This window comes from Haliotis asinina, chromosome 11, assembly GCF_037392515.1.
Source record: "Haliotis asinina isolate JCU_RB_2024 chromosome 11, JCU_Hal_asi_v2, whole genome shotgun sequence".
NCBI classification, from domain to species: Eukaryota; Metazoa; Mollusca; class Gastropoda; order Lepetellida; family Haliotidae; genus Haliotis; species Haliotis asinina.
Genome location: NC_090290.1, coordinates 30972879 through 30998705, shown reverse-complemented (window position 1 = coordinate 30998705; position 25827 = coordinate 30972879). Strand labels below are relative to the sequence as shown.

Below are 25827 nucleotides of genomic sequence, written 5' to 3'. Positions count from 1 at the left end.
GCCCACAGGTTTTGCCAGAGCCACTTGATAGTTTTTGACAGGGTACTCAGTAACCAGGATTTCCGGAAGCGCATTGGCGGTTTTACTTGCAAATTTAGCCAGGGTTTTAGCCATGTTTTTTTATCCAGTCTCTGACGGCCAGCATCAGAAGAGCGAGCGTTTTCCTCATGCGCGTGTTCACAAGATTGATCTTTGGATAGGCTCTCAATGGCAGCATGGCCTTGTTATCAGTAACAAACGTGATTTTTTTCACGTTTTAGACCATCGTAATAATCATTGATGGGTTGTTCAACAAGTTCGTCCCTAAAGATGCTGCTGGTAAACAAAGTATCTTCATTGTAATCACCATCATTGAGCACGTCACCACCCAAATCATCCATTGGAATAACATCCATTTTATTAATTATGTTAAACATATATTTTATGTACATAACAATATCATAGCTTTCGGCCGTGGGAGCCATGCCAATTCACACTTATCAGAGGGGTACACAAAGTATGCAGTCTAGACCACCAGTTGTCTGACTTTCATTTTTGTGGAAGTCACGGTGGCTGAGTGGGCTAGGCGGCTGACTTTGTGTGCTGGCAATTAGGTGACTGACTCTGAGGGTGCGGGTTCGAATCCTGGATGGGACTCAACCAAAAAAGTACTAGAATTTGTACTTTACTGAGAAAGTGAAATCCCAAATATGACATATGTAACAATGTCACAATACAGAAGAAGGCTAGATCCTTTTTGAAGATTAAGAGAGCCTCTAGGTGTTCAAGCAAGATTGTTGGTTTGATTCCCCAATCTGGGCAAGAATGACCTTATCATTCTTGGCATGAATCAACAACAAATTGATGACAATGACGTGTTTTACTGTTACATGGATCTCTGAAAAAGTGAGGGCGAATGCAATAATGATATGTGTCAAGGGATGTATGGTAAAACGCATGGGGTACACAAGACCAGCTCGACAAGATCCCGTTGTCTGAAAAATCCATCACCAAAGCGTACAGGAACCAGTTTTGCATGCCGCTTGACTTTGAGTTGCTCACATGTCCTGTTTTACCAAACTGTGTTTAATGACTACCCCAAAGTTATGCATACACCGAACAGCAATACAGCCAGTTATACCATCGACATCATCTCACTGGAGTTCAACATGGTCATGAGTTTGATGCTGGGCTGTCCAACCAAGTACTGCAACACCGGACAATCATAAGGGACAAGAGGAACATGCTGTGGCACATCAACTTGAATCTGCCGGCATGATCGATGACAGGTGTCTTGATCATTCCCGTGGAGGAATATGAACCATTCAAAAGAGACAGCAAAAAGTTTTCAACCCCCAAATCACGAAAGTGGAAGTGACCATCGACGGTATGCCCATCCAGCTGTTCAGTCAAGGGCTCCTGGGACTGTGGCGAGGTAATGGATGAGATAACAAAGCTACCAGTGATCCCACAACACGCAGTGGATGTCAAAGACCACCTGCAAGAAATGGGTCTATCCTATGTGCAGATCGGGGATTAACTGACCACCAAGTACACGCTGTGTTTGGACATGTAATCCACAGACGACGATTGGTTGCACGGCAGTGAACGCAGCTTCGACAAGGGCAGCGAGGCGACAACTATCCAGATCACCAAAAGGTCCATAAAAGAAGGCAAAATAAGTTATTTTTGTTCATGATTATGGACATGCAACTGAATATAGACAATGGAAGATTCGTGTAAGCAAATTATTGATCTACTTTGCGATCCACACTGGGCTGTTGTGTGCGGTCAGACGGGTTGTGGGAAGAGTGTTTTTATGTTGGACATACTGAAAGGATACTATCACGACTATCATCAACAAAACGTACCCTTGGAGATCTTGGGTGATGACGGACCCAGACATGCGCAAAGTCGACCCGGGAACATATCTGCAGGATTTGTTAAAGGCTTATCGCAACAATTTTAAAGGGGAGCTGACGCTGCTTTACCTGGACTGCAGTACTAATAAAATAGATGATAAACAAATAAGAGAAACATGCTGTCGTATTTACCTTTTTCTGTACGACACGCAAAAGAGAGCGTTTGGGTGCTAAAACAGAAATTCAACTTGGTGTTGAAAGACCTCGGGCAACAGATGTGAAGGATCACTATATTTCACAGAGATTCAATTCGAGATTAGGTTTTGCAAGAAAACGATTAAACAAGAATGCAAATTCATAAGAAACAACTTTTCGAAATGAATGCTTGAGAAAAAAAGACATGATTCCTAGCAAACTAGAATGGGAATGAGTAAGATAACAGTTCACCAAAATGAAATGATTCCTTGTTTTACGAGAACGTCCTTCATGGCCATCACCATCCCTAAATTCATGATGACCATGCCCATGTCCTGCAGACTGAAATAGAGTTTGATCGTTGGTTGTTTGAGAACCATTTTGATTAAAAGTGCATATCCTACTGCTAGACTGGTAACCACGGTGTCGTGATATGCATCATTAAGGAATGTTTTAACTTCAGACATTATGTACACAACAAAACATCCGGTGTTGGGTTTGGTGCTGGTTGTGTTTTATTCTATAATAAATAATGTTGCCAATACAGCAGCTGCACCAGCAGCGATCCACAGAGTATAATTATTTTCTTCTTCTTTGTGACTTGTGTTGTTGTTTCTTCCTCCCGTTCCTGTTGTCATTGTCATTTCTTGATCCATCTTGTGTGCTATTATTATTTTTTTCTTCTTTAAATTGGCAATGCTTCACTGTGATGATCGCCACTTATTTGTGGGACAACACGCAGCTGACGGCACTCAAAGCATGTTTGATGAATGGATCTTTCTTGAGATCTTCCCAAAGTCGATGTTCCAAAGGAATGGGAAGGAAGTATGATGCTATGCTATGCTATGATGGTGTAGATCTATGTCATGGCCAATCCTGTGGGGTGTTTTTGTTATCTCAGCCTCGAGCGGGATTTCGTATCTCATGTATGGCAGTCTCATCAGTGGGCATTTTCTGAATTTTATCGGGAGTGAGTTGGTCCGCAAATTATTGTTTGGCTTTGCCACTGACCTCCAGCGCCACCAGTCTATCTTGCTTGTGGTCGCTTTTATCATCCACCACCATTTTTTTGAGCAGTTCGTTTATAATGTAACAAATGATTTTTAATTCTAATAAAATAGTATCAAATACACACGAAACAGTGAGATGAAAGTTAAGATGCACGCGATGAGAATTTCAAAAGTCAACATTTAATATAAAACTATAAACTGGATTCATGAGATTCGCTGAGATCTGCATAATTTAATGACTAGGAAGTGTTGGCTTTCAGTCATAGTGACCAGAAAGTTGGCAGGGTGAGCCAAAATTGGTATGCACACTAGCAAAAAGAGATAAAGGCCTGATAAAAGCTTTCTTTTCTTAAATAAACCTTTACAGAGGCTTTTGTCAGAAGTGTACCCCCATCATATATACTACTGTCAACAGTGGATATGCCCCCTCAAAGATGACACAAATAAGTGAACTTCAGAACCAGGTAACTGTCTATGATCTTGTAATCTTATTATTTACTTTAAGGTAAAAAATATGGATGGACATTTACAGATAGATCATGAATGAATTTTGGTGACACTTATGAGCGACAATGTTTACATTATCTTTTGAACTCTTTTGCTGCATTTATTTATCCATTACACTATCCTATCAAAATCAGCGATATTGTTAAAAATGCAATGTGCTTCAAGAGAGTATGGCAGAGGATGTAGTTACTGTGCTTTTCTTAGGGAAGACAAATTTACTGATAACGGGATCCACTGCACCTCTTTATCTGGGCATCATAATTTGGACTTGTCAGTCAACAAACATACTCAGATATGAGCTGAATTTCTCTCTCACTCTACAACATATTCTTAACAAAGACAATTGTTTAAGTCTGAGCGAGGATATTGTTTCTAAGAAAGTTTTAACCAAACTAGCAAAATACGATATGATTGACATCTCTTTGCTGGTGTTACCCCACATGTACAGAGGAAGTAATAATAAGGATAGTTATGAATTCCTAGGGTCCATGAAATTATAGTTTTTATATTTTTGAACTCTTAAATGCATAAATGGAGAAAGTCACTTGTGAATTGGATTGATCACATTAGTTTTGTTGCCCCTTTTTCAGGGCAAGTGTGTATTTGAGTGTGCTTTTTGTTTTCACTACATTTCAGGATAATGAGATAGATGCAATTAACATAAGTTGGGATGGTGGCAGCCCAGGACCACCACATTTCCCAATTGGTATTGTCAGATGAGCACTACAATTGATTTCACTGTAGTTTGTGGCATTTCTGGGATTATATTGCTAAGTGATTACTGTTTTCTGTTAAAAGGTCACTGCTTATAGTCTGTTTGCAGTGAAAACATACCGATGAATTTCACTTCAAACAAAAAAGTAAACCAAATGGAGTGAAATTATGATTGTGAATCCTCATAATTTTACCTTGGCAATTGAAAATTTAAGTCTCATAATTTTATTCAACTAAGAATAAAAGTTGATTAACAAACAATCATTGATTCAAACTGATTCTGTTGCTTTGTATTTACAAGTGGGTAATCGCAGTCGTTGGAACAGTGAAACAAATGCACATGCGGTACGTGATGAGCATTGACTTAGATCAACCCTGATTGTTCTTGATGTTGCATTTAATGTGCATACCCTCATGTAATACCAACAAATAAAGCAATTCGAAACCATGATTGTTTCTTAAATAACTTTTATCCAAACCTGAATACAATTCTGAGATTTAAATTTTGAACTGGCAAGGTAAAATTATGAGGAATTGCAATCTTAATTTTGCTGTATTTGATTTATGTTTTTGTTGAAAGTGAATTTCATGGGTTCGTTTTTTTTGCAAACAGATTATAAGTCTTAATGACGATATGCTATCTCTGCCTTTGTGTTGTTACAGTATTATTTACAGTATTGATCAAAGACTGATAGAAACAACAAATCCATTTGACACTGAGATAAAGTAACTCAGATGGTACTGAGGTGATATTGTTAAGTAATCAAGCATGTGTACAATGACAAATCAGTTGACACTGAGTTATGTTGCTAAGTAGACGATCATATAAAAACTTTTTTATTTCAAACACCTATTACCATTATGGCTAATAGGATTCAAGTGCATATAAAAGTAGTCAAGAATGTAAGAGGTGTCCACAATGTTATTCTTTTTCATAGAGATCCTCCTTGGGCTACTTATGAGCATTTAAATGTTCTTTAAATTCTTGCGACAGTTGTAACCATATTTGAATAAAAAATATATACAAAACAAAAAACATCTTGTCTTGTCTTGTGAGACCACCACCCCTACTGGGTCCCCTTGACCTGTGACAGCCAAGAGCAGGCAACCCTCAGGCTATAGCCTCAAGCCAAACAGTGCCTTTTCAAGACGTGCTCAGAGTGTTCCTGTCAGAGTTGACTTCTTGCATAAAGACAAGTTAAGATAAGTAGCGCTGAAGCACAAACTGTATGTATGGTTTCTTTATTAAACACATGGGCGCTGTAGAACTTACCTTTCAGTGCTTTTTGTCTTATTGTGTTGTAACTTTTTCCTTGTCCTCATTGGTTTGCCATGTGGCTTACCAGATGGCGCATGTGTATTTTTACCCACCAAAACTTTGCCACATGTTAATAAATGGTTTAAGTTATTGTGGCGGTCTTTTTAAGTAAGCGTATTTACAGTTAGACTGTTTCATACATTCTACTATATATTTATATATTTTTCAACCTTGTATGGTAGGTTGTTGTTGGTACTTAGCTCTCACTAGTCTGCGTATGTAGTATTAGTTAGTTAGCTTGGCGCCCATGCGTATTTGTTTCACGTTATGTTACATTACACAACATTAGTGGAGGATATTTGTTGTTTTGCAGTTTAAAACCTGCTCTACCTGCAAATCATCAATCCCTACTAAGGATCTACACGATGCCTGTTTATGGTGTCTGGTTGAATGCCACCACGACGATCAGGCTTGTGATGTGTGTGTACGTCCTCTCTCCGGGCCTTCGGGATTTCCTCCGTTTGGGGGCTCTTCCCAGGTGCCCAGACGGCCTGGTTCGGGTTCAGACAGGGGTGAGTCAAGCGTCTTGGCTCTCCTTAGTCCCTCAAATCCTTCGTGCTCGACTTAGGTTGCGCCCTCAGCAGGATCACTGTATGGTGATAGTTCCTTGTCCGATTACCGCGAGGAGGTTGACATGGAGGAAGAAGGGGTCGGGGAGTTTGAGAGGGAGGTCCCGTACTCATTTGGCTCATCGCTGAGGCAGGTGCGGGAAAAGATCGCTCAGGTCCTGCCTCAGTTGGCTATTCCTGTTTCCGAGCCAGACCCCTTGGAGTTTAGGCTCCCTGGGGAGGCATTTGGGCCTACTAAGGTCGCCGAGGCCCATCTGCACATTCTTCCATCGCTGGTAGGGGAGATTGTGAATCCTCTCCTGTCTGGGACCCATACGCGCTTCAATCTCCCAGAGATCAGCCGTCGGTACCAACTGGATGACGATATACATTTCGAGCCACCGATGGTGGACGAGTGTGTCTACACCTCAGTCACCCTGGGGGGGTCCTCCTCCTCTTCCTTGGCTTTGGCGAGGCAGAGCCGGCGGCTGCCTCCCTTCTCCACGTCCGCTCCAGCACTGAAGTCTGCTAATCGTTCCTTTGAGGAAGCGTATAGGTCTGCTGCCCAGCAGCTGCGAGTTGCGGTCCATTCAGCGTACCTATCTGCTTTGCAGGGTCAGCTGATGGACCAAGGGAGCACTGTCAACGACAGTGTTGTGGAAGCAGCTCATGGACATACACTCTCATCTGGCGTGGGACAGCATTAGCGTGATGGGTGCCGTCATGGGCTTGCGGCGGCTATGGTTGTCCGTAGCTAGGTACTCTCCTGCTATACAACAGGCACTCCTCGCATTGCCCTACACGTTGGGGTCTTCCTTGGGGCTTTGCAGGTTGTGCGGGAGGCCGCGGAGGCTGTCAGCACTTTCAATGACTCTAAGCCCCTGTTAGAGCAACCCTCCTGTTAGGGCTCCCACTCATGCTTCTGCATACCCTTCGGCGCCTTCCACACTTCTCAGGGATTCGGCACACGCCCGTGCCATTCTCCCAGGAAAAGGCAGAGGTCCTCCATGCTGAGATCCAGTAGTTACTGGACAAGGCAGCCATCGAGGTGGTTCCGGAAGGTCAACAAGAAGACGGGTTTTATTCCACGTACTTCCTTGTGACCAAGAAGGACGGAGGGTTCAGGCCCATTCTGAATCTCTGAGGGCTGAGGGCTGAGGTTCCGTCCTTCAGGGTGGAGACACTACGTTCAGTGATCTCTTCCTTAGAGACAGGGGATTGGCTCACGTCAATCGATCTCAAGGGCGCTTACCTCCGGTAAGAAATACCTCTGGTTTTCGTTCGACGGGAAGTGTTATCAGTTTCGGGTTCTGCCCTTCGGCATCTCCACGTCGCCGAGGGTGTTCACCAAACTTTTGTTGATCCCAGCTCAGCTAGCCAGGTCACTGGGCAGATGTCATCCGTACCTGGACGATTGGCTTTTGAGGGCCCTAGGGCACCTGTTATCACACGATGCCACACAGCAAGTGATGGACATCCTGTTGAAGCTCGGCTGGATCATCAGTCTCAAGAAATCAGACCATACCCCTACGCAGGATCTGGTATTCTTGGGAGCATGGTTCAATACGGCACAGGGAATTGTTTCCCTAGCCCCAGACCGCATTTTCAAAGTCCAGAGAACTGTGTCTCAGTTCCTCAAGTCCCCCAGGGCCACAGCAAGAACTTGGCTACATTTGCTGGGCAACATGGTGGCTACCTTGGACATGGTCTGGCGTGCGAGGTTGAGGCACTGACCCAGTTGTGGTCCCACTCGGAGAGCTACGATGGTGGACGGACCTGCGGTGGTGGAGGGAAGTCAGAAATTGGCCAGGGGGATCCCCTTAGAGACACCGACACCTTCCCTCTCGATTCAGACGGACGCTTCCCTCACGGGCTGGGGGGAGGGGGGGAGCATCCTGGGCAAACTATCAGTCTCAGGCCACTGGTCCGAGCAGGAAGTCACCCTGCACATCAATTTGTTGGAATTGAGAGCAGTCCGCCGGGTGTTCGAGAGCTTCATGGAGTCAGTATGGGGTCAGGTGGTTCGTCTAGAGATGGACAACCAGACCACTATGACATATATCCTGAAGCCAGGCGGCACAGAGTCTCCGTCCCTCCTTCAGGAGGCTTGGCAGTTTCTACTGTGGTGTGACCAGTTTGACATTCAGGTGCTACCCGTCTATCTCCCGGGCATAGACAACGTTCGCGTGGATGCGCTCTCGCGACGTATACTAGCCCCACAAGAGTGGATGCTACATCGGGGGATATTCGGGATTATTTCCCGGTTGTTGGGGTCATTACAGTTAGATCTATTTGCCTCTGGAGTGACGAATCAGTTTCCTGTGTTTGGCTTCCGGATACCGGATCCGAGAGCGATAGCCAACGACGCCTTTCTGCTCGACTGGACGGACCCCACCAGTTCCTCTGATCTCACGAGTCCTCTCGCAGCTGGCCACTCAACCAGTTCGACTACTTGTGCTTTCTGGCACCCCTGTGGTTGGCCCAAAGTTAGTTTCCAGTGATTATCAGGTTTCTGGCTCAGCCTCCTGTACTGTTACCCTTTTCGACCGGACTTACTGTCCCAGAACGGAGTGCCACACCCGAATCCCAGGATTCAGTGGGTGGCCTGGCCGCTGTCCAGAATCACCTCCAAGAGAGAGGAATTCCTGCACCAGTTGCAGACACAAGAATCACGGACGGATTCGACAAACGTTTAGTATGAGGATAGATGGGCCTGTTATGCATGCTGGTGTGTCGACAGGGGGATTCTCGATCCCTTTTCTGCAGATCTAGTATTTGTGTTGGAGTTCCTTCAATCTAAGCTGGTAGCCGGTCTGGCCGCTTCAACAGTTAAAGGATACTCCACGGCAATCTCTGCCATCCATATACCTTTTGACGGTGCATTGTTGGGGCAGCACCCTATAGTTCAGCGTTTTCTAGCAGGCATGGACAGAATCCGTCCATCTATCCAGCGGATTAGTCCCCTGTGGGCCAATCATTCTTGATTGGTTGTCTGGTCCTCTGTTTCACAATCTGTCGGCTCTTTCCCTCCAGCTGTTGACATGGAAGACTACTTTTCTTGTGTAACTTCTGGCTGATGGGTGGGCGACATGCATGCTATGTCTGCTAACCCGGAATTGACTGTGTTTCACAAAGACAGAGTGAGCATCAGATTGCCAGATACTTACCGTCCTAAGAGAGATAGCACCTTTCACATAACGGCACCTATTGAGCTCCCTGCTTTCACGCAGCCTTCGCTGCCTGGTGCCTCTCTTCCACGTGCTCACGTCTTACATGTCTGTAAGACCCTTAAGGTTATATCAAACGAACAAAGGACACTAGGAAAAATGATCAGTTGTTCTGCTGTTATGGTGGTGGCAAGGCTGGCCTTCCGGTGAACAAGCAGACCATATCTAGGTGGTTTGTCTCTGCCATTTGTATGGGATACACCTCAAGAGGTCGTACACCCCCTGAAGCTTTAAAGGCTCATTCGGTTAGGGCAGTGGCAACGTCTAAGGCACATGCGTCAGTCCTGCCCATTGAGGAGATCTGCTCTGCTGCTACTTGGAGCCAACTGACCACGTTCATCCGTCATTAACAGACAGACTGTCCAGTGAGTGTGCTCGGTTTGGCCTGTCAGTTCTCACAAGTGGGCAGGGCGCGAACGGCCTAGCCGATTGAACTAACCTCACAATTGATGAACAGAATCATTGACAATGTAGCTAAAACAATTAAACTAGTGGTGGTGTCTTATCTTATACACTGGAAAAAAAAGTTCACATTAACAAGCTTGTAAACCTTTTGTAAAGATGATGTTTACAATACATTTACAATTTTGGAAAGATGATAGTTACAAGACATTTACAATTTGTAAATATCCACAAGGGGAGATAACTGGTGGGTGATGGTAAAACAGTTCACGAGGCCTCAAATTTACACCTAATAAATCCCAAAGGCTAATTACAGTTTGCCCACATGACATAAAGATAATATCTTGGAATATGTAGATTTTTATCCCTATCTTGGCATTACACTACAAAAGAATAGCAAATTTACTGAAACCAAACGTATATTGGTGGAAAAGGCAACAAAGGCAATGCTTTTTGTATTAAACCAAGGTAGAAAACCTAAACTTTCCATTGCTTGTCATTTGAAACTGTTTGATTGTAGGGTCACCCCTATTCTTTTATATGGATGTGAGGTCTGGGGTTATGAAAATACCTCTTCCTTTGAAGGTGTTCATCTACGCTTGCATGGATTCTGGGATTTGTCTGTGTTGCTGAGGACAGTCATTGCTGTTTTTAATGAAACCTCTTTAAAAACACAAGGTTTTATGTCTGTAAGAATATGTGCAAAATCAATCTTATGCTTGAGGTTTATAATTCTGTAACTTCTTTCTTCCTTGTTAATCTTAATATTTCTTGTTGATCTTATTATTTGACAAAACTGGAAAGCTTTGTGGTATTTTTACACTTTCTGTTTTGAGAGGTGTGTGACAGTGTCAGTGAACAATTTGTTAACGTCTATGCCATTCCCCACGTGTAATAAGATATCTGAATTAATTATTAATATAAACAAAAATGTCACAAGATAGATTTTTTTAAATGGACAGCTGATGTTAACACATGTGTTCTATCGATGCTTTTGCGTTCTTAAACATGTTTTGGGAGGGATGGCCGTGGTGTATCATTTATTCTTTCATTCATTCACACATGTACTTTTTTCTTTATTTTTTTCATTCATTCACAAAATTCCGACTGATACAATAAACAGCCTGCAGTACTGTTAAACACAGCTGAAGTTGCACTGGGAACGAGCCAAATCACTGAGTGCGATGGAGCATGACGAGGCACACATTAATTAGTACAAATGGTAAAGAAAGCAAGGGAGTGACCTATCCCTGTTGTAGATTATCCCTTATATAATCTTACACTTACAGTATCTCTTGTCAAGGTTGAAGCGTTCATTGTCTTCAGTTTTGCTGTCTGCAATTAGAAACAGTAGTATGTGACACACTTAAACGTCACTTACATAACCATTAATGATGTCACCTCATTCATGTTGTAATTACTTCAGCCAGACTCACAAGCAACACAGATTGCAACACCAGGGACAACGTACCTGATAACATGAATGTAGCCACTGCAGTTGCACAGGTTGAGATGGAATAAGGTTTGACTTTACTGACAGATACATCCTAATGAATATCCTGACGCATGTTACGTTCAAGTAATACATTGTAGAAGTAGCATTAGACCGTGCTGAGAATATGCAGTTGTGACACTTTAATTACCTGGTTGCTCTGGACAGAGTCAGTGGCACTAGTTTGCTCTTCTCTCATTTGGAATTCACTCCCTGGAACACAAATATCGGACACAAGCATTATATGGTGACTCGTAGACTAACAGCTAGTCTCTGAAATGAACATATTTTACTGAAAAAACATTCATAGTGAAAAAAAAATAAGATAATGAAATGGAGCCCTGAGACTTTCTTCATTGAAGCTATGGAAATCTAGACTTGCCACATTTTCTAGACTTGCGTGGGCTTTCTTGGATATTTATACTTCAGGGTCTGTACGACAGACTAGGTAACTCGGAGCATGCAGGCATAAAGACAGAGTAATGTATCCACTTCACAACAGGGAGAAAAAACATTTTGAAACCCCATAGCCTGTATAAAATCTTACATTCAATTGACATATATATCCTCTGTAATGTGATACAAAAGGCAGAAGTATACATCCAACATCACACAATTCAGATTACATCATGTTTATGAATGTGAATGTTAACTTGCTTCATGAAATGACACGCAACATGTAATCCTTCAGCGCAACCACAAAAAAATAGGCAGTGTTACTTGGGGGAATATATTCCATCCCATAGCCTGATTAAGACCCTGGGAAGGATATTTGTGACATGTAATAAACCTTTGATCAGCCAATTAGCCGGGCTGTTTGTTCTTACATCATGAATTCAATATACTAAACACTTACCAAATGCAGGGATACTCTTGAGTGTAAGATTTCTCAACAGTCATGCTGCTGAAGGAACACATGACGTCATCATGTCTTACTGATTTTACAAATGATATTCTTGTGTTATCTATAATATACTCGCCAGAGCTGAATGTGCCCTCTAAAGAAATATCGCTGACAGACATTCTGAACGGCTTTGTAGATGTAAAGTCTCAAATTCACGATAGCAAAAATGTCCGTATGTTGGCGTGCAATGATCAACTGCATTTTCCCATTCGGTGTTCATATATTTATTTAATTATATATTTATTTATTTAGATATCGAAAGCTCATCCAAATACTTTGAGTTGCTCTTTCACTCTGTAACTTTCTGCTGATTTCTGACAGACAGAGACTTTTTTCTGCTGATTTCATCTGCCTTGAATTACCTGTTAACAGTCCAGATGTTACTAATTAAAACCCCTTTCTCAAGATGCTTACATTCACCAGCATACATACCCTGTGAGTCTACATCATTAATTCTTGTTTGAGACGAGCATCCCTATTGTATACTTTGGTAGAAGAAATACAATGGACAGTGCACAGTTTGTGAAACATGTAAATAAAGGTATCTCACTTTAATACAAATTTTTCCAATTGAGCATGTTGTTCATATAGACTACTGTTCATCAAGACTAAGTATTGTCAAAACACCAACCCAAATCATCCAAATAATCCCACCAGTGGTATCCTCCTTGCCAGTGGACCGAACTTGTTGATTTTAAGAGTAAGAGGATTACTTACTTACTTATTTATTGTGTTTGTAATTTATTCATAGAAATGAAATGGGGTTGTGAACAGCCTTACAGTTTGTATCAACACTGCTACCACTCAACATACATGCAATACAAAGTTTATATATATATGCACACACACCATTTAAACATTCTATAACATACTTCTTGTATATGATTATATTAATCTTTTAATTTATTTAATCCATTTGAGTGTATTTGTTCCAATCCACATGTATTGACAACACAACCAATTATCTATTGACACATTTATGAGCTTTTGTGTATACGCCAACACAACGGTCTTGTGACAGGTGTTATTTGCAGAATGTAGAGAAGCAGAGTGGTAAAATCACGGGAATGAGCTTGTGATGGTGATCGAGAACGAAGGCAAGACGTCTGTTTTAATGGCACAAGTATTTGGTATATAGGTCAATGCGGGCCGCATACATTAATGACGTGGGTGAGACTTCTTTCTGTAATAACAAAATTCTGCTTCACGCCCATTACGCCATGGCACGGGATCAGTTTTAACACATGTAATACAACCTGTTCAGTCAGTCAGTGGGTCTGGTACATTCTTGTGGATTATTTTTAATTACTTGAACAGTAATGAGAAATGAAACATATTTGTGCTTTTGTGGATAGAACTAAAACATGCACATGCATTTTATAATGCTTGCCATACTAGCAGTAAAAAGAACAGTCAATATAAATTCGTGACTCCTAGAACAAGGAGGATGCAGATGAGTGAAGCTCTATACAGGATTGGTTCCTTAAGTTGGGCATCCGACATTGGACATAAGACAGTGAAAAGAAAACACACTAAACATGATCAACTTTCATCTCTTCATGCACAAGATGCAGTTGCATTGATTATAAGGCAGAAATGGGCAATACAAAATATGGCTTATTCCTGCACTTTTCATGAATAAATATGTCACATGCAAGATCCATTATGCATATCAACAGTAAGAGGTCTAACAGAACAAAAGAAATTATGAAATAGTAAGTTCTGGTAGAACACACCCCATTTTTGATCCTGCATTTCATTGGCTATTGTAGGTTGCACCCATTTTTGTATCAGTCAGCAAATCATAATCTTTGTATCGTTTCAATTTTAGTCAAATAGTCTCCACCTCCATTTGTCCATCAGTAGGGTTTAGACTCCCATCACAGGTCAGCTCTAGCCCTCAGCCCAGAGGGTTGTACCGACTCTCTGTGGCCACCCTTGTTATTCTATTTCTTGTTAATAAAGTTGTAATTATCTTCTTGTGACTTCGGACTCTTTTCTGAGTTAAGTCCCCCAAGCAAACCAGCACGCTAGGTAGATAAGGGATTTCACCAGAACCCACACTTGGACCCAAGACCATATTATAACACAAGGTTGAAAACATTTCCTTCTAAACTCAAACTCACTGACAAAGGGTAGTTTGTACAATTAACTTTTATACCAGGATATCAGATAATCTTTCTGCATATGTTGTATGCCTGTACATTTTTCACTGTCAGAATCTAGTTTGCAGCACTGTGAAGGTCCCAGAGTAGAATAGGCCTTCAGCAACCCATGCTTGCTATAAAAGGTGACTATGCTTGTCATAAGAGGCGACTAACGGGATCAGGTGGTCAGACTCGCCGACTTGGTTGACACATGTCATCGGTTCCCAATTGCGCAGATCGATGCTCATGTTGTTGGTCACTGAATTGTCTGGTCCGAACTTGATTATTTACAGACTGCCACCATGTGGCTGGAATATTGCTGAGTGTGGCGTAAAACTAAACTCACTCACTCACTCTAAGTTTGCACTCTGTACAACTTATACTTATATAATTACAGTACAACAAGCGTGGTGACTGCGTGCCAGAGAGTGAGTACAAGAGAGCCTCCACAAAGTGTACTTCTAAGAGGACACTGAGAGATGCAGAAGAGGTAAGGGGACTCAAACATTATGATGTATATCTGTGTCAAAGTGCCAAGCAAGAAAACAAGCACTAGTACACTAATACAGCAGTATCAGTCTTAGCGTTCCATTGCCAATTGAAGAAATGTTTATGCAGAGGTAAGTCCTGACAGCATGCTTGCTATAGATGTTAGAGACATACCAGAAAACACACCCTGCATTTCCTGATACCCCTTGACAATTTTAGGGATTTATTATTGCTTCACACATAAGGGAGTGTAGTCAAACTGTCGTAATATGTGTGATTGGAATTTATTATATTTGACACATGATATCCAAGATTGCATGTTTCCTTCACAATTTCTGTTACATGTGTCAATCAATCATGAGTTCTAATTATTTAATATTGGATAAGATGCCCAGTCTGTTTCTTAATATGCTAGGTGTCACGAATAAAGGGTCAAATGATGCATAGTACATAGTAGCCAGTGGCAAAGCTGTTGTTATTAGTTTGCGGATGCAAATAAATCAAATGTGTGTTTTAGTCATCATAGATAATAGACCATAGCTAACCAAAAAGTACACATGATTTTTTGCTCTGAAAGTTGAACCAGCTCCTCAACTTACTATCTAGATGTCGCAGGAACTACAGACAGTTGATTCTATCTCATGTGTTTTTATTGGAAGAACAGAAAACCTGTGGACCACAACAACATGTTAGAGTTGTTGCCTGACATGGTGTGTCCATAGACAATATCAAGGTTAAATAATTGTCAAATATTCACAATATATTCAGTGGAATTAATTGTACTTTAAACGATTAAAATAATCACTTGCATTTCTCCCAAAATATTGTTTGATATTATGTTCAATATAAGTCATCCATGAGAAATAAATACATTTTGCATAATTACCACAACAATCATTCAAAATTAACAACATGCCTGTTGACCACAACAACATGTTAGAGTTGCTGCCTGATACAGTGTGTGCTGGGCTTCTGTTGTTGTTGGGTTTGGTGCTTTTAAGGTCTCTTTCACCAGTTGGCATGGCGGCAGACCTATATGCTGGGCCTCTGACACATGTAGCTTTTAAAGAGAGCTGAGTCACATGACCTGCCTCTGCAACACTTGCATGGACTGCATGTGCTAAGGCCCAGGATGTACCTCTCAGACTACAAGTAAGGTGGGCTGTCTATGCCAGCGTCAGTGAGAGTGCTTGAAAGTAAGGTTAATGACAAAACAGGATTTTTTCTGTGACACCTTCACCCTCATCGTGAAGATGTCGTCCCTGACATTTCAAAGTCATCGCCATCTGAAATTTAAAATCAACAGTTCATATTAGCATACATATACAAGTTATCTACAAAGAATGAATCTTTTCAGAAAAAAATTTCAGAACTGGTTTGATGATGCATGACCCAGTTACCACCACTGAACCAAGTCGTCTGTCTTCATTCATGACGAGATTTTCCCTACAAATGAAGTGACATGCAGATCAAGATTGGTAGAAATCTGTACATCCATATTCTGCTCCTGACTGGTATGTACAACACTGACATACATCATTTGAGACTGTGGACACTCCGAGAGAGAACTACCCAATGTTCATAATCAATGTTATCCGACAAAAGATGATCCAATTCCTCAGAGACCACGCCCTGTTTGATTCATCTTGCCTGGATACCTGCTCAAAAGGAAGTGGCAGAGACATGAAAGGAAGGAGCATGTTTCTGTGCAACGTTTATGGGACCTTGTTCATCCTCTCATTTGACGATGCAAACTGGTATATCTTTGTTGGGCTGACGAAGTACAACATAAGACTCCCCAGACCAAAACTCTGAAAATTTATGTTTTCCTTTCAAACCCACATTCTTTACCAGAACCCTTGGACCTTCAGAAAAAACAACGACCAAGACCTCTCATGAAAATCCTCAGAACATAGACCAAGAAATGCATCCAAAGCTAAATGTGGATGGCGTCCAAACATGAGAAAAAAAGGCGTGTAACCTGTACTATCATGTTTGGTAGCATTGTATGAATGGGCAAGAGCTGGAACATATATTTTCCAATTTTCCTTCTGATTATCTTCCAAAGCACCATGCATTTTGAGAAGAGTCTGGTTAAACTGTTCTACCATACCATTTTCCATAGGATGATACGGCAAGGTGCTAGTCTGCATAAAGATCTGATCACTTGGATTCGAAATTCCTTCCTTTGTCACTATGTACAGTCGTGCCCCGTATCCGAACCTCAGATATCTGGAAAACCTGCCTTCCGAACGAAAATTCCTTAAAACGAATTCACAACGTTGTAAAATTACTCAGTTATCCGGAAATCCGGTTTCCGTAACCGTACAGTCATTTTCACATACAAACCACCAATTTATGTACATTGTTTCTCTCGTATATCGGGATGGCTGAGCACTGTATGTTTACACATGTTTACGCGATTACCAAGGGCCTCGCATGCCATAACATGAAAGAAGTCGCCAGTCTTTGAAGCGTGAGAAGATTAGTTCTGACACTGAGTTCATTTTGAGGCGTGTCAATTTGTAGGTCACTATAATTACTCTGAGAAACAATTTTTTGTAAGTCGATCAAAATGACAAGTCAACCAAACAAATGTAAATGGCATGCTATTTCAGTGAGGGAAAAGAGAGAAATTTGTAGATACAAGGAGCAGTATCCCTCAGACACTTCGGCACAGAATTCAGTCACACCATTGGCAAGTCAAAAATCAGTGACATTCTAAAAGACAAATCAAAATGGCTAGAAATTCCTGAAAGTTCGTCGGAGTTATCACATGCTCAGAATGCTAAACATAAGAAGATGGAAGAAGCACTTTATCTTTGGATTTCTGATGTGACCATCAAAGACAAAATGGTAATTGAAAAAGCACATGCTTTTGGAGATAGCATGGGTATCACTGACTTTGCTTATCCTCAGGGCTGGTTAACATGGTTCACATCAAGACATTGTGTATCAATCAGGAAATATGAAGGCGAAGTGGCAAGTGCTGATAAAGAAGCTGTGATTAAGGGCCAAGAAGATCTATAGAAGGTGCTTGAAGACTATGAGGAGCAAGAGATCTTCAATGCAGACGAGACTTGATTGTTCTTCAAACTTGGACCGAATCAGACACTTGCATCTCAACCTGTCAGTGGTACAAAACGCTCTAAAGAACGAGTCAGTGTAGCATTGTGTGCAAATGCAGATGGTTCACTAAAAATCCAAACTTCAGAACTCTTTCGTGATTGGTTATTATCATTTGACAGGCAGATGAGATTGAGAGGGAGGCATGTCATATTATTGATGAATAACGCACACCCACAATGTGAAGCTGACACATGTGAAATTACACTTTCTGCCACCCAACACGACTGTACACATTCAGCCGATGGATGCCAGCATAATCCGTGCTTTCAAAGCACATTACCGCAAGCTTGTTTTGAGGCATTTCATCAAGTGTATTGGCACGAACCAGACACCAGCTGTCAACATACGCACTGCAATCCAGATGATCAAGCAAGCCTGGACAGCTGTGAGCGAAAAGACAATTGCGAACTGCTTTTGTCATGTGGATATTATCCAATCAAGTGAGGACCCACAAGAAGACATGGCCTTGTCGGAACTTCAAGATGCACTACGATCATACACACAAGTTGCAACTGTGAATGTCACTGCCTATGATCTTGTCAGTGTCGACAGTGACGAAGTGACCGTCAAGTCTTTGAATGACACTGACATCCTCTAAGCAGTGTGTTCCGACAGCGAGGCTGATGATGATGACGAAGTTGAGCAAGTGCCACCTCCCCTGCCCATGTCTCACAAGGAAGCTCGTGTTTGCCTTGACCAACTGATTAGCTATAATGAGTGTGCAGGTGACAGTGAGAATCTTGAACTCTTACTTAAAGTACAGTCCACTCGCTATTCTACAAAGCCAGTGCAGAAGGCTATGACAGACTTTTTCAAGCGAGCATGATCAGGTATGAGACATTGTAAATTGTATGCACTGATATAATGCACTGTGTAATCAATAAACATTATGTCTGATGCCTACTATGTTCGTTTAATTGTACATTTCTTTGTACATATGGCCTGTGATTCAGATATCCGAAAATTCGCTTATCCGGACGATTTCAATAAAAACACAAGCGTTCGGATAAACGGGGCAAAACTGTAGTTGCTCTGGAAACCCATAATGAAGGAAAAAATCAAACAAGACCTTAGCTGTTGTCATAGGAATCTGTTTTTTTGTAGGAGTAGCCTGTGCAAACCTGGTAAAATGATCAGTGATCACTAGAATATTACAACCTCTAGCTTCCTCTAATGACAGATAATCAATACAAACCAATTCCTTTGGTTGATTTGTGGTGATATTCACCAACGAAGCAGCTACTTGGTTTGGAGAATGTTGCCACCGGATGCATCTGCCACAACACCTGACCTTTCTATCCACATCAATGGTTAAAACAGGCCAATAAAAACCATGACTGCACTAAATCCAGTGTTCTGTCGCATCCTTGATGTCCCATATCATCATGTAACGCCTGTAGAACAAGTGTTTGCCGCTGTTTTGGTAAGACAAACTGATATGCTAATTGTTTTTATGCCACCTCTTTCTGTAGAGAGCACCATCTCTTAAGCAAATTTTGACCATTGTTCCAAAAGGCTATGTACAACATTAGTTTCCTTACGAAGTTGACATGGTGTAGGTTTTCACTCCTTCAGGACAATACCTGCTACCATAGCTTTCTCAGGATCCTTGGATTGTTCAAATACCCAATCAATACGCTTAAAAGGGATTTTGCTTTCCTCAAGGACAGCTGGACATGCAGCTAAAGACTCAATTCATGGTCTGACAATAACAAATGGCTTTGACTATATCTGCCTGAATAAGTAAACTGAGGGTGGCAAGATAATGCATCCACATTCTTGTTGACTTTATCTGCACAGTAGGTTACTTTGAAGTCATACATGGACAAAACAGCTAACCATCTATGACCAGTGGCATCTTGCATTGACCCAGCATTGCTACTGCAGAACCTCAACAGCCAACATCCAAGGATAAAGTTCACCATGGAGACTGGGCAGAACAAGCAACTTCCTTTTCTTGATGTCGCTCTCCAACCAACAGACGAAGGTCTCGTCATCTTAGTGTACAGGAAGCCAACTCGCGCGGATCAGAACATCAACTTTAACTCATGTCATCAAGCGAGCAATTATAGCCACTCTCACAAGTAGAGCCAAGTCAGTGTGCAACCCAGATAATTTAAGCAGTGAAATAGATCACCTCAAGAGAACTTTCACAGCCCTCAATGGCTACCCATCCCATCTTGTATCCAGGACTATCACCAAAACACTTGAATTATCAGAACCACACATCAAGCCTGAACCATCCCTGATCAGGATCACTATACCTTACGTGGGACTAGTCAGTCACCAGACAGCCTGACTATTCAAAAGCAAAATAGGCTTTGATGTATCATTCTCTTGTGGTCCAACACTTAAGACGCTCATACAAGCAAATGGAAGGGGATACAGAAATGGAAGCCCCAACCCTAGATCATGCTTATTCCAAATAACATGCTGACCAATACATTGGCGAAACTCTCAGGCCCATCAACACCCATGTTGATGAACATAAGTCATCAGTCTATAAACAAAATGATAAGTCATCGATCTCAGAGCACATAACAAATAACCCAGTCATACAATCATGTGGAACAATATTAGAGTGCTTTTTACTAACAACAATGACTGGCATCAATGTAAATTTCGGAGACACAAACCAGCCATTAATCGAGACCAAGGTTTTCACCTGCCAAGTGCGTGGGACATATATATAAACCTAAAGTGTGCTTTTCACTATATATTAGGTCATCTCTTGTTTTGCCAGAATAACCGCATCTTGAGATTTTTGTTTTGGAGGGGCAGGTTTTACTTTTCGCTTCAAAGACCTCTTCCCAGGTTTTGCTTTTTGCTAGTAAGACCGCTTCCCAGGTTTTACTTTTCCTAACTTTATGTCAACATTCAAATGATACATGAGTGTTTGAAATCAACTGAAAAATATCGTTCAAGGTTAAACTCACAACACAAATGTTTTCCTAAGCGGGATTGGAACTGCAAATCTCCCTCCCCCTCCAGTTTTACATTGTCAACCAAAACCTTGGAAGCGTGTTTTCTCCTATACTAATTAACTCATAATGGACGTTTGAAACTTGTGAAGTCACTCATTTATTCATTCTGAAAAGTAATTAACTATTATTTTATAATTAACTATTACTGTGTATTAATGTTCAAGTTTTGATTATAGTATAAAATTATCATAACTTTCAAATCTAGTATTAATGTTCAAGCTTCTAATATAGTATAAATTTATCATAACTTTCAAATCTAGTTTAATTCACTAACACTGTCTTTCAATCCATCACCATCATGTAAGTAACAAAATAAGTTTTAACTACACTTATGCTGTTCCCTTCCCTGTGTTTGTGGTGTTACAGGTATGACATCATAGGGTTGACATCATAGCATTAACTGTTGTTCACCTGATGAAGGGATCTGGAAAAGACCTTGAAAGGTTGTGTTTGAAGAATCAAAACAAAAGTTCAATCCATAACAGATCTTGGTAATACATAGCATCTTCAAAATGCCGCTAAAAGACATCAGAAGAGGATTGTTGTTGGTTGTTATTCAAAACGACTTCCATATAGATATTCCTGGTATTTATCGCAGACAGCCCACTTAAGTGCCAAAAATTCCAGTTTATGGATTGGATAACAATACACAGATAGTCAGAATAATTCTGATTACGTATATCTCACATTTATGTACAAAAGATCCCTAAATCAAGAAAAGAGTCCTCGCAAAATCTTGTGTACCCTTGTTAGCGGTCATCTAATAATACTGATAATAGGGATATTTATAAAGAGCCAGTGTCCACCCACGAATGCATGCTCATGGCGCTGGGAACTTAAGTTTAAGGAGAATAGAAGAGTCATTGGAAGGCTTTAGTGAAGAAAAAAGTCTTAAGATTTTTCTTGAAAGAATCTATACTTTCAGAAAGTTTTAAGTGGAGGGGCAAAGAGTTCCATAGGAGTGGAGCAAAGTGTTGAAACCTTTTCTTCGAGATGCAAGCTGGGGAAACTATCATCAGTTGCTGATTCTGGGAATGAAGAGTCCTGGATGGGACATACTGGGTTAACAGGGATGATAGATATGAAGAAGCAAGATTGTTGAGACACTTGTGGACGATGCACAGGACTTTGAACTCTGTCCGGTATGGAACAGGGAGCCAATGTAACATTTTTAGCACAGGACATATGTGGTCATATTTAGAAGATTCTGGCTGCAGTATTCTGAACCTTCTGGAGTCTTTGTATGTGTTCTTTAGAGAGACTCATGAGGAGGCTATTGCAATAGCCAAGGTGGGAAATAACGAGACATCTAACTAGAGTATGTGCACTCTGCATGGGGATGTACTTCCGGATTGTTCCAATGGTACAAAGATTTTTGGTAGCAGATCTTACACAGATGTTCAACTTGTGAGGACATGGATAGATCCATTTGCAGCTGCACTCCTTGACCTGTCTTGAGGGAGAGATACAAGCAGAGGCAATCTTCACTTGTTCCACCTTTGCCTTGTCAATGTGTTGTTGTCTTCCCACTAGCAATACTTGTCATTTAGTTTTAGTTTCCTCTCAGTCATCCACGATTTTATTTCAGATGTGCATGTTTCAATCTGCTGAAGGGTACTAGGTAAGGAGTCTAAATTGAAATTATTCATCAGTTCCACATCATCACCATATGAGAAGTGAGGAGTGCCAAACTTATCAGTGACGTTTTTGAGATGATTGACATAGATAAGAAACAAAACAGGACCCAGTACTGAACCTTGCGGCACACCACAAGAGATCACAGTTTTCTCAGATAACTTTCCAGAGATGCACACACATTGTCTTCTAATGTAGAGATAAGATGTAAACCAGGCAAGCACAGTTGCCTATTTGATGCTGCAATATATCGATGAGTTTGTGGTGGTCTACAGTATCAAATGCTGCACTGAGGTCTAGGAGAGTCAAAATCGACAATACTCCGTAGGTCATTCACAACTCTCAGGAGCAATGTCTCTGTTGAGTGATGAGGACGATAAGCAGACTGGTAATCATCCAGGATTTTATGCACATTCAAGTGGTCCATCATTCTTTTTGTAGCAGCTTTTTCCACTAGTTTTGAGAGGTAGGTCAAATTTGATACAGGTCGGTAGTTTTTCAGAATGCTGCTATCTTGTTTGGAACTCTTTAACATGGTGTCATAACAGCATCTTTTAGACAAGAGGGGAAAACTCCAGATGAAAGGCTTTTGTTGACAATGTCTAGATGATCTGTCAGAAGATTAGTTGGAATCGGATCATTGAGACAGGTGGTCTTGTTAGATGACTTGATGAGAGCCAGTACTTCCTCTTGAGTACAAGGTGTGAACTCCATCAGACACTTGCCATCAAACAACATCCGAGAACAACATATCTGACTGTTTCATATGAACAGGTTAATATACAGTGATTTAATTCCAACTTATAAGTAAAACTGATGATATTAATGAAAATAATTTGTACATTTTATGAAATGTAGAGGCATACATATTTAAAGGAATGTTCTTGTTCATTGTATTGGTTTGTGTCGTTTTTATAGAGAAAACAATTGTGAATATTGATTGATCAGATGCGAGTTTGTCAAAAACATTTTATGATTCATTATCATTGTTTTAGATAATAAAGTCAATTCAAATGCAATTAAAACATAATTTGATGTCAGAAAATCTAAGTCAAACAATATTTGTACAAAAATTGTTTAAAAATATATAAAGCAGGTGAAGTCTTAGTTTGGACAAACCTTACGTCCATATTCTGATAGTTCTGTACTGAAAAAGTGATCACTTTGTACCTTTCATTGCATACTTCTGACGTGAAATAATTACTTAATCATAAGAAGAAAAGTCTGTTTCCTAAATGAATATTCAATAAATATTCAGGTGTTGTGAAATTAATGTCAGATGTTGCTCACAATAAGATACGTAGTAAAACTGTCTAATTGTTGATATACTCAGGACGCTATTTCAGTGGCAAAACCATTCATTTTATGTTTTGTCTAAAAAGTGTTGAATTCTGACACAGAAGCCAAAATCTTTTACACATTAAGTGGAAATTTGGTTAGACATACTAATCAGTAAACCGGTGTCATATTTTTCCGACGTCACAAAATGCACAAAACATGCCATGATGTCAACTAAAATGTCGCATTATTTTAAGTTATTTCATTACATTTGAAAATGTGGCTGTCACTCTGTTAATAATGATGCGAAATTAATCAAAATACATCTACACAAACAGGAGAATATGGGAATCTAAGAGCTAAGTTATGTATCGAATAGGTCCATCCAAATCGCTATTACCTGCTTTCTGATGTAGTACATTGGCATCTTTCCATAACAAATTGTGAAATTACCAAAAGGTATCCTTTCACATTGGGGAATGGTTTGGTTCACTGTGAACAAAAAGTAACGAAAATATACTGTCCTTTATATGTATAATGCACAGCAAATTCTCTCTATGTAATGAGTTACATTGACCTAATGTAAAGCATAGCGGAGTTATGCCCCCTCACCTTTCCACATGAATGACCTCTGTCGATGTTTGACGTCATAGGTGAAAATCGATTTTTGACATTTAGAGCAGTTCATTTTTGATTATGTGAGTATGACGTTATGCAATAGCACATACATCCATTTCATATACACTTATGTCGTTCAGATATCAAGCCACAGGCAACTCAAGACAAGTGGTGTTGATGAGCATGATAGACGGCCTCCCATGGCTGCCAATGAAAGGTTCTGGTAAAGAGAGTTAAAACAGTGAAGTAATGGTGTTTGGACACAGGGAAACAGTTTCCAGTACCGGTTTCGAATGCCATCAGGCCCATCAGGCCCTGGAGCTGTATTAGATTTGGGCTTCTTTATAACAGTCTTCAAGAAATCTGGTGAGATGTAACTGACAAACGACCTGGTTAATTTCTCATGCATTGCATGGTCATAATCACTGTCCCATGGTGCCTCCAGGTTACAGTCACGGGGTACAGACCCCAACTGTTTCCAGAACCTTTCATTGGCAGCCATGGGAGGCAGTTTATCATGCTCATCAACACCACTTGTCTTGAGTTTCCTTAAGAAATGCTTTTCATTATTTCTAAATAGTTTATTTTGTTTAATAAATTTATTTCTCTTTTCCCATTTTTTCTTTCTTTCGGTCCAAATTTGTATTTTTGCCTTAAGGGAATGGACAATTTGGAGAAGTAGCTTTTCTTTTGTTGTTTTGTACTGTAATTTTAATTTTCTCCAAATTGCCTTTTGTCGTTTAGACATGGGATTCCCTGATGATCTTAATTTCAGGCACAGCTCTATTCAGGAAATATGTTTTCTTGTTTCTGTTAGTTTCACTTGAAACCGGTTTTTCTTTAGTTTATTGTTCTTAGTATTGGGAGATTGTTCTTTGGAAACTGTGTGAAGTTCCTCCAAAGTTCGAGCGGCAGCATAGACACAACAATTTACTTCATGTAATGAACAGTCCGCAGGAAGTTTTAAAGAGATAATTTCATTAAGTAAATCAATTTCATTTTTGGGAAAAGACACGTTTAGTTGTTTAATTGGCCTCCGTTTCTCTAAAGGTAAATCACAAATTTCCTCATAAATAGAAGTAAACAAAATATAAACAGGATTTTCGGTAAGGTCTGCAACTGAAGAAGAGGAAGAGTGAGGGTCCAAAATTTCGGGGCCAATTGGCTCTTTCTCGGAAGAGTTTCCATCAGGAAGAGGAAAGAGGTTGACATGGACGTCCATCAGAAGTTTGGGGTCTGCTGCCACTTGAGCATTTTGCTCTTGTAAAGGTTCCTGACGGGCACCAGTTGTGGGTTGAACTGGCCCACGGGGCATAAGATGTTTTAGCCGCCGGAGTTGGTCTCGGAGATACCAGGTAAGGTAAGCATACATGGGCATGGCATTGTCCC

General features: G+C 40.8%; 1 protein-coding gene and 1 long non-coding RNA gene across 3 annotated transcripts in view; one reads left to right on the top strand and one right to left on the bottom strand.

Moving 5' to 3' along the window:
* Nucleotides 1-11323, bottom strand: part of LOC137255735 (uncharacterized) — a 42644-nt gene extending 31321 nt beyond the window's left edge. The window contains exons 1-2 of the long non-coding RNA XR_010954531.1: nucleotides 11234-11323; nucleotides 11050-11097 (exon numbers count right to left, since the gene is read on the bottom strand). This is a non-coding gene — a long non-coding RNA (uncharacterized lncRNA). The remainder of the gene's footprint in view (nucleotides 1-11049; nucleotides 11098-11233) is intronic.
* LOC137255733 (cilia- and flagella-associated protein 221-like) overlaps nucleotides 1-25827 on the top strand; it is a 252236-nt gene that overhangs the window by 94246 nt on the left and 132163 nt on the right. For both annotated transcript variants that reach the window (XM_067793233.1, XM_067793234.1), the window contains exon 11: nucleotides 14703-14795. In XM_067793233.1, coding sequence (XP_067649334.1) covers nucleotides 14703-14795 — 93 coding nt within the window. The remainder of the gene's footprint in view (nucleotides 1-14702; nucleotides 14796-25827) is intronic.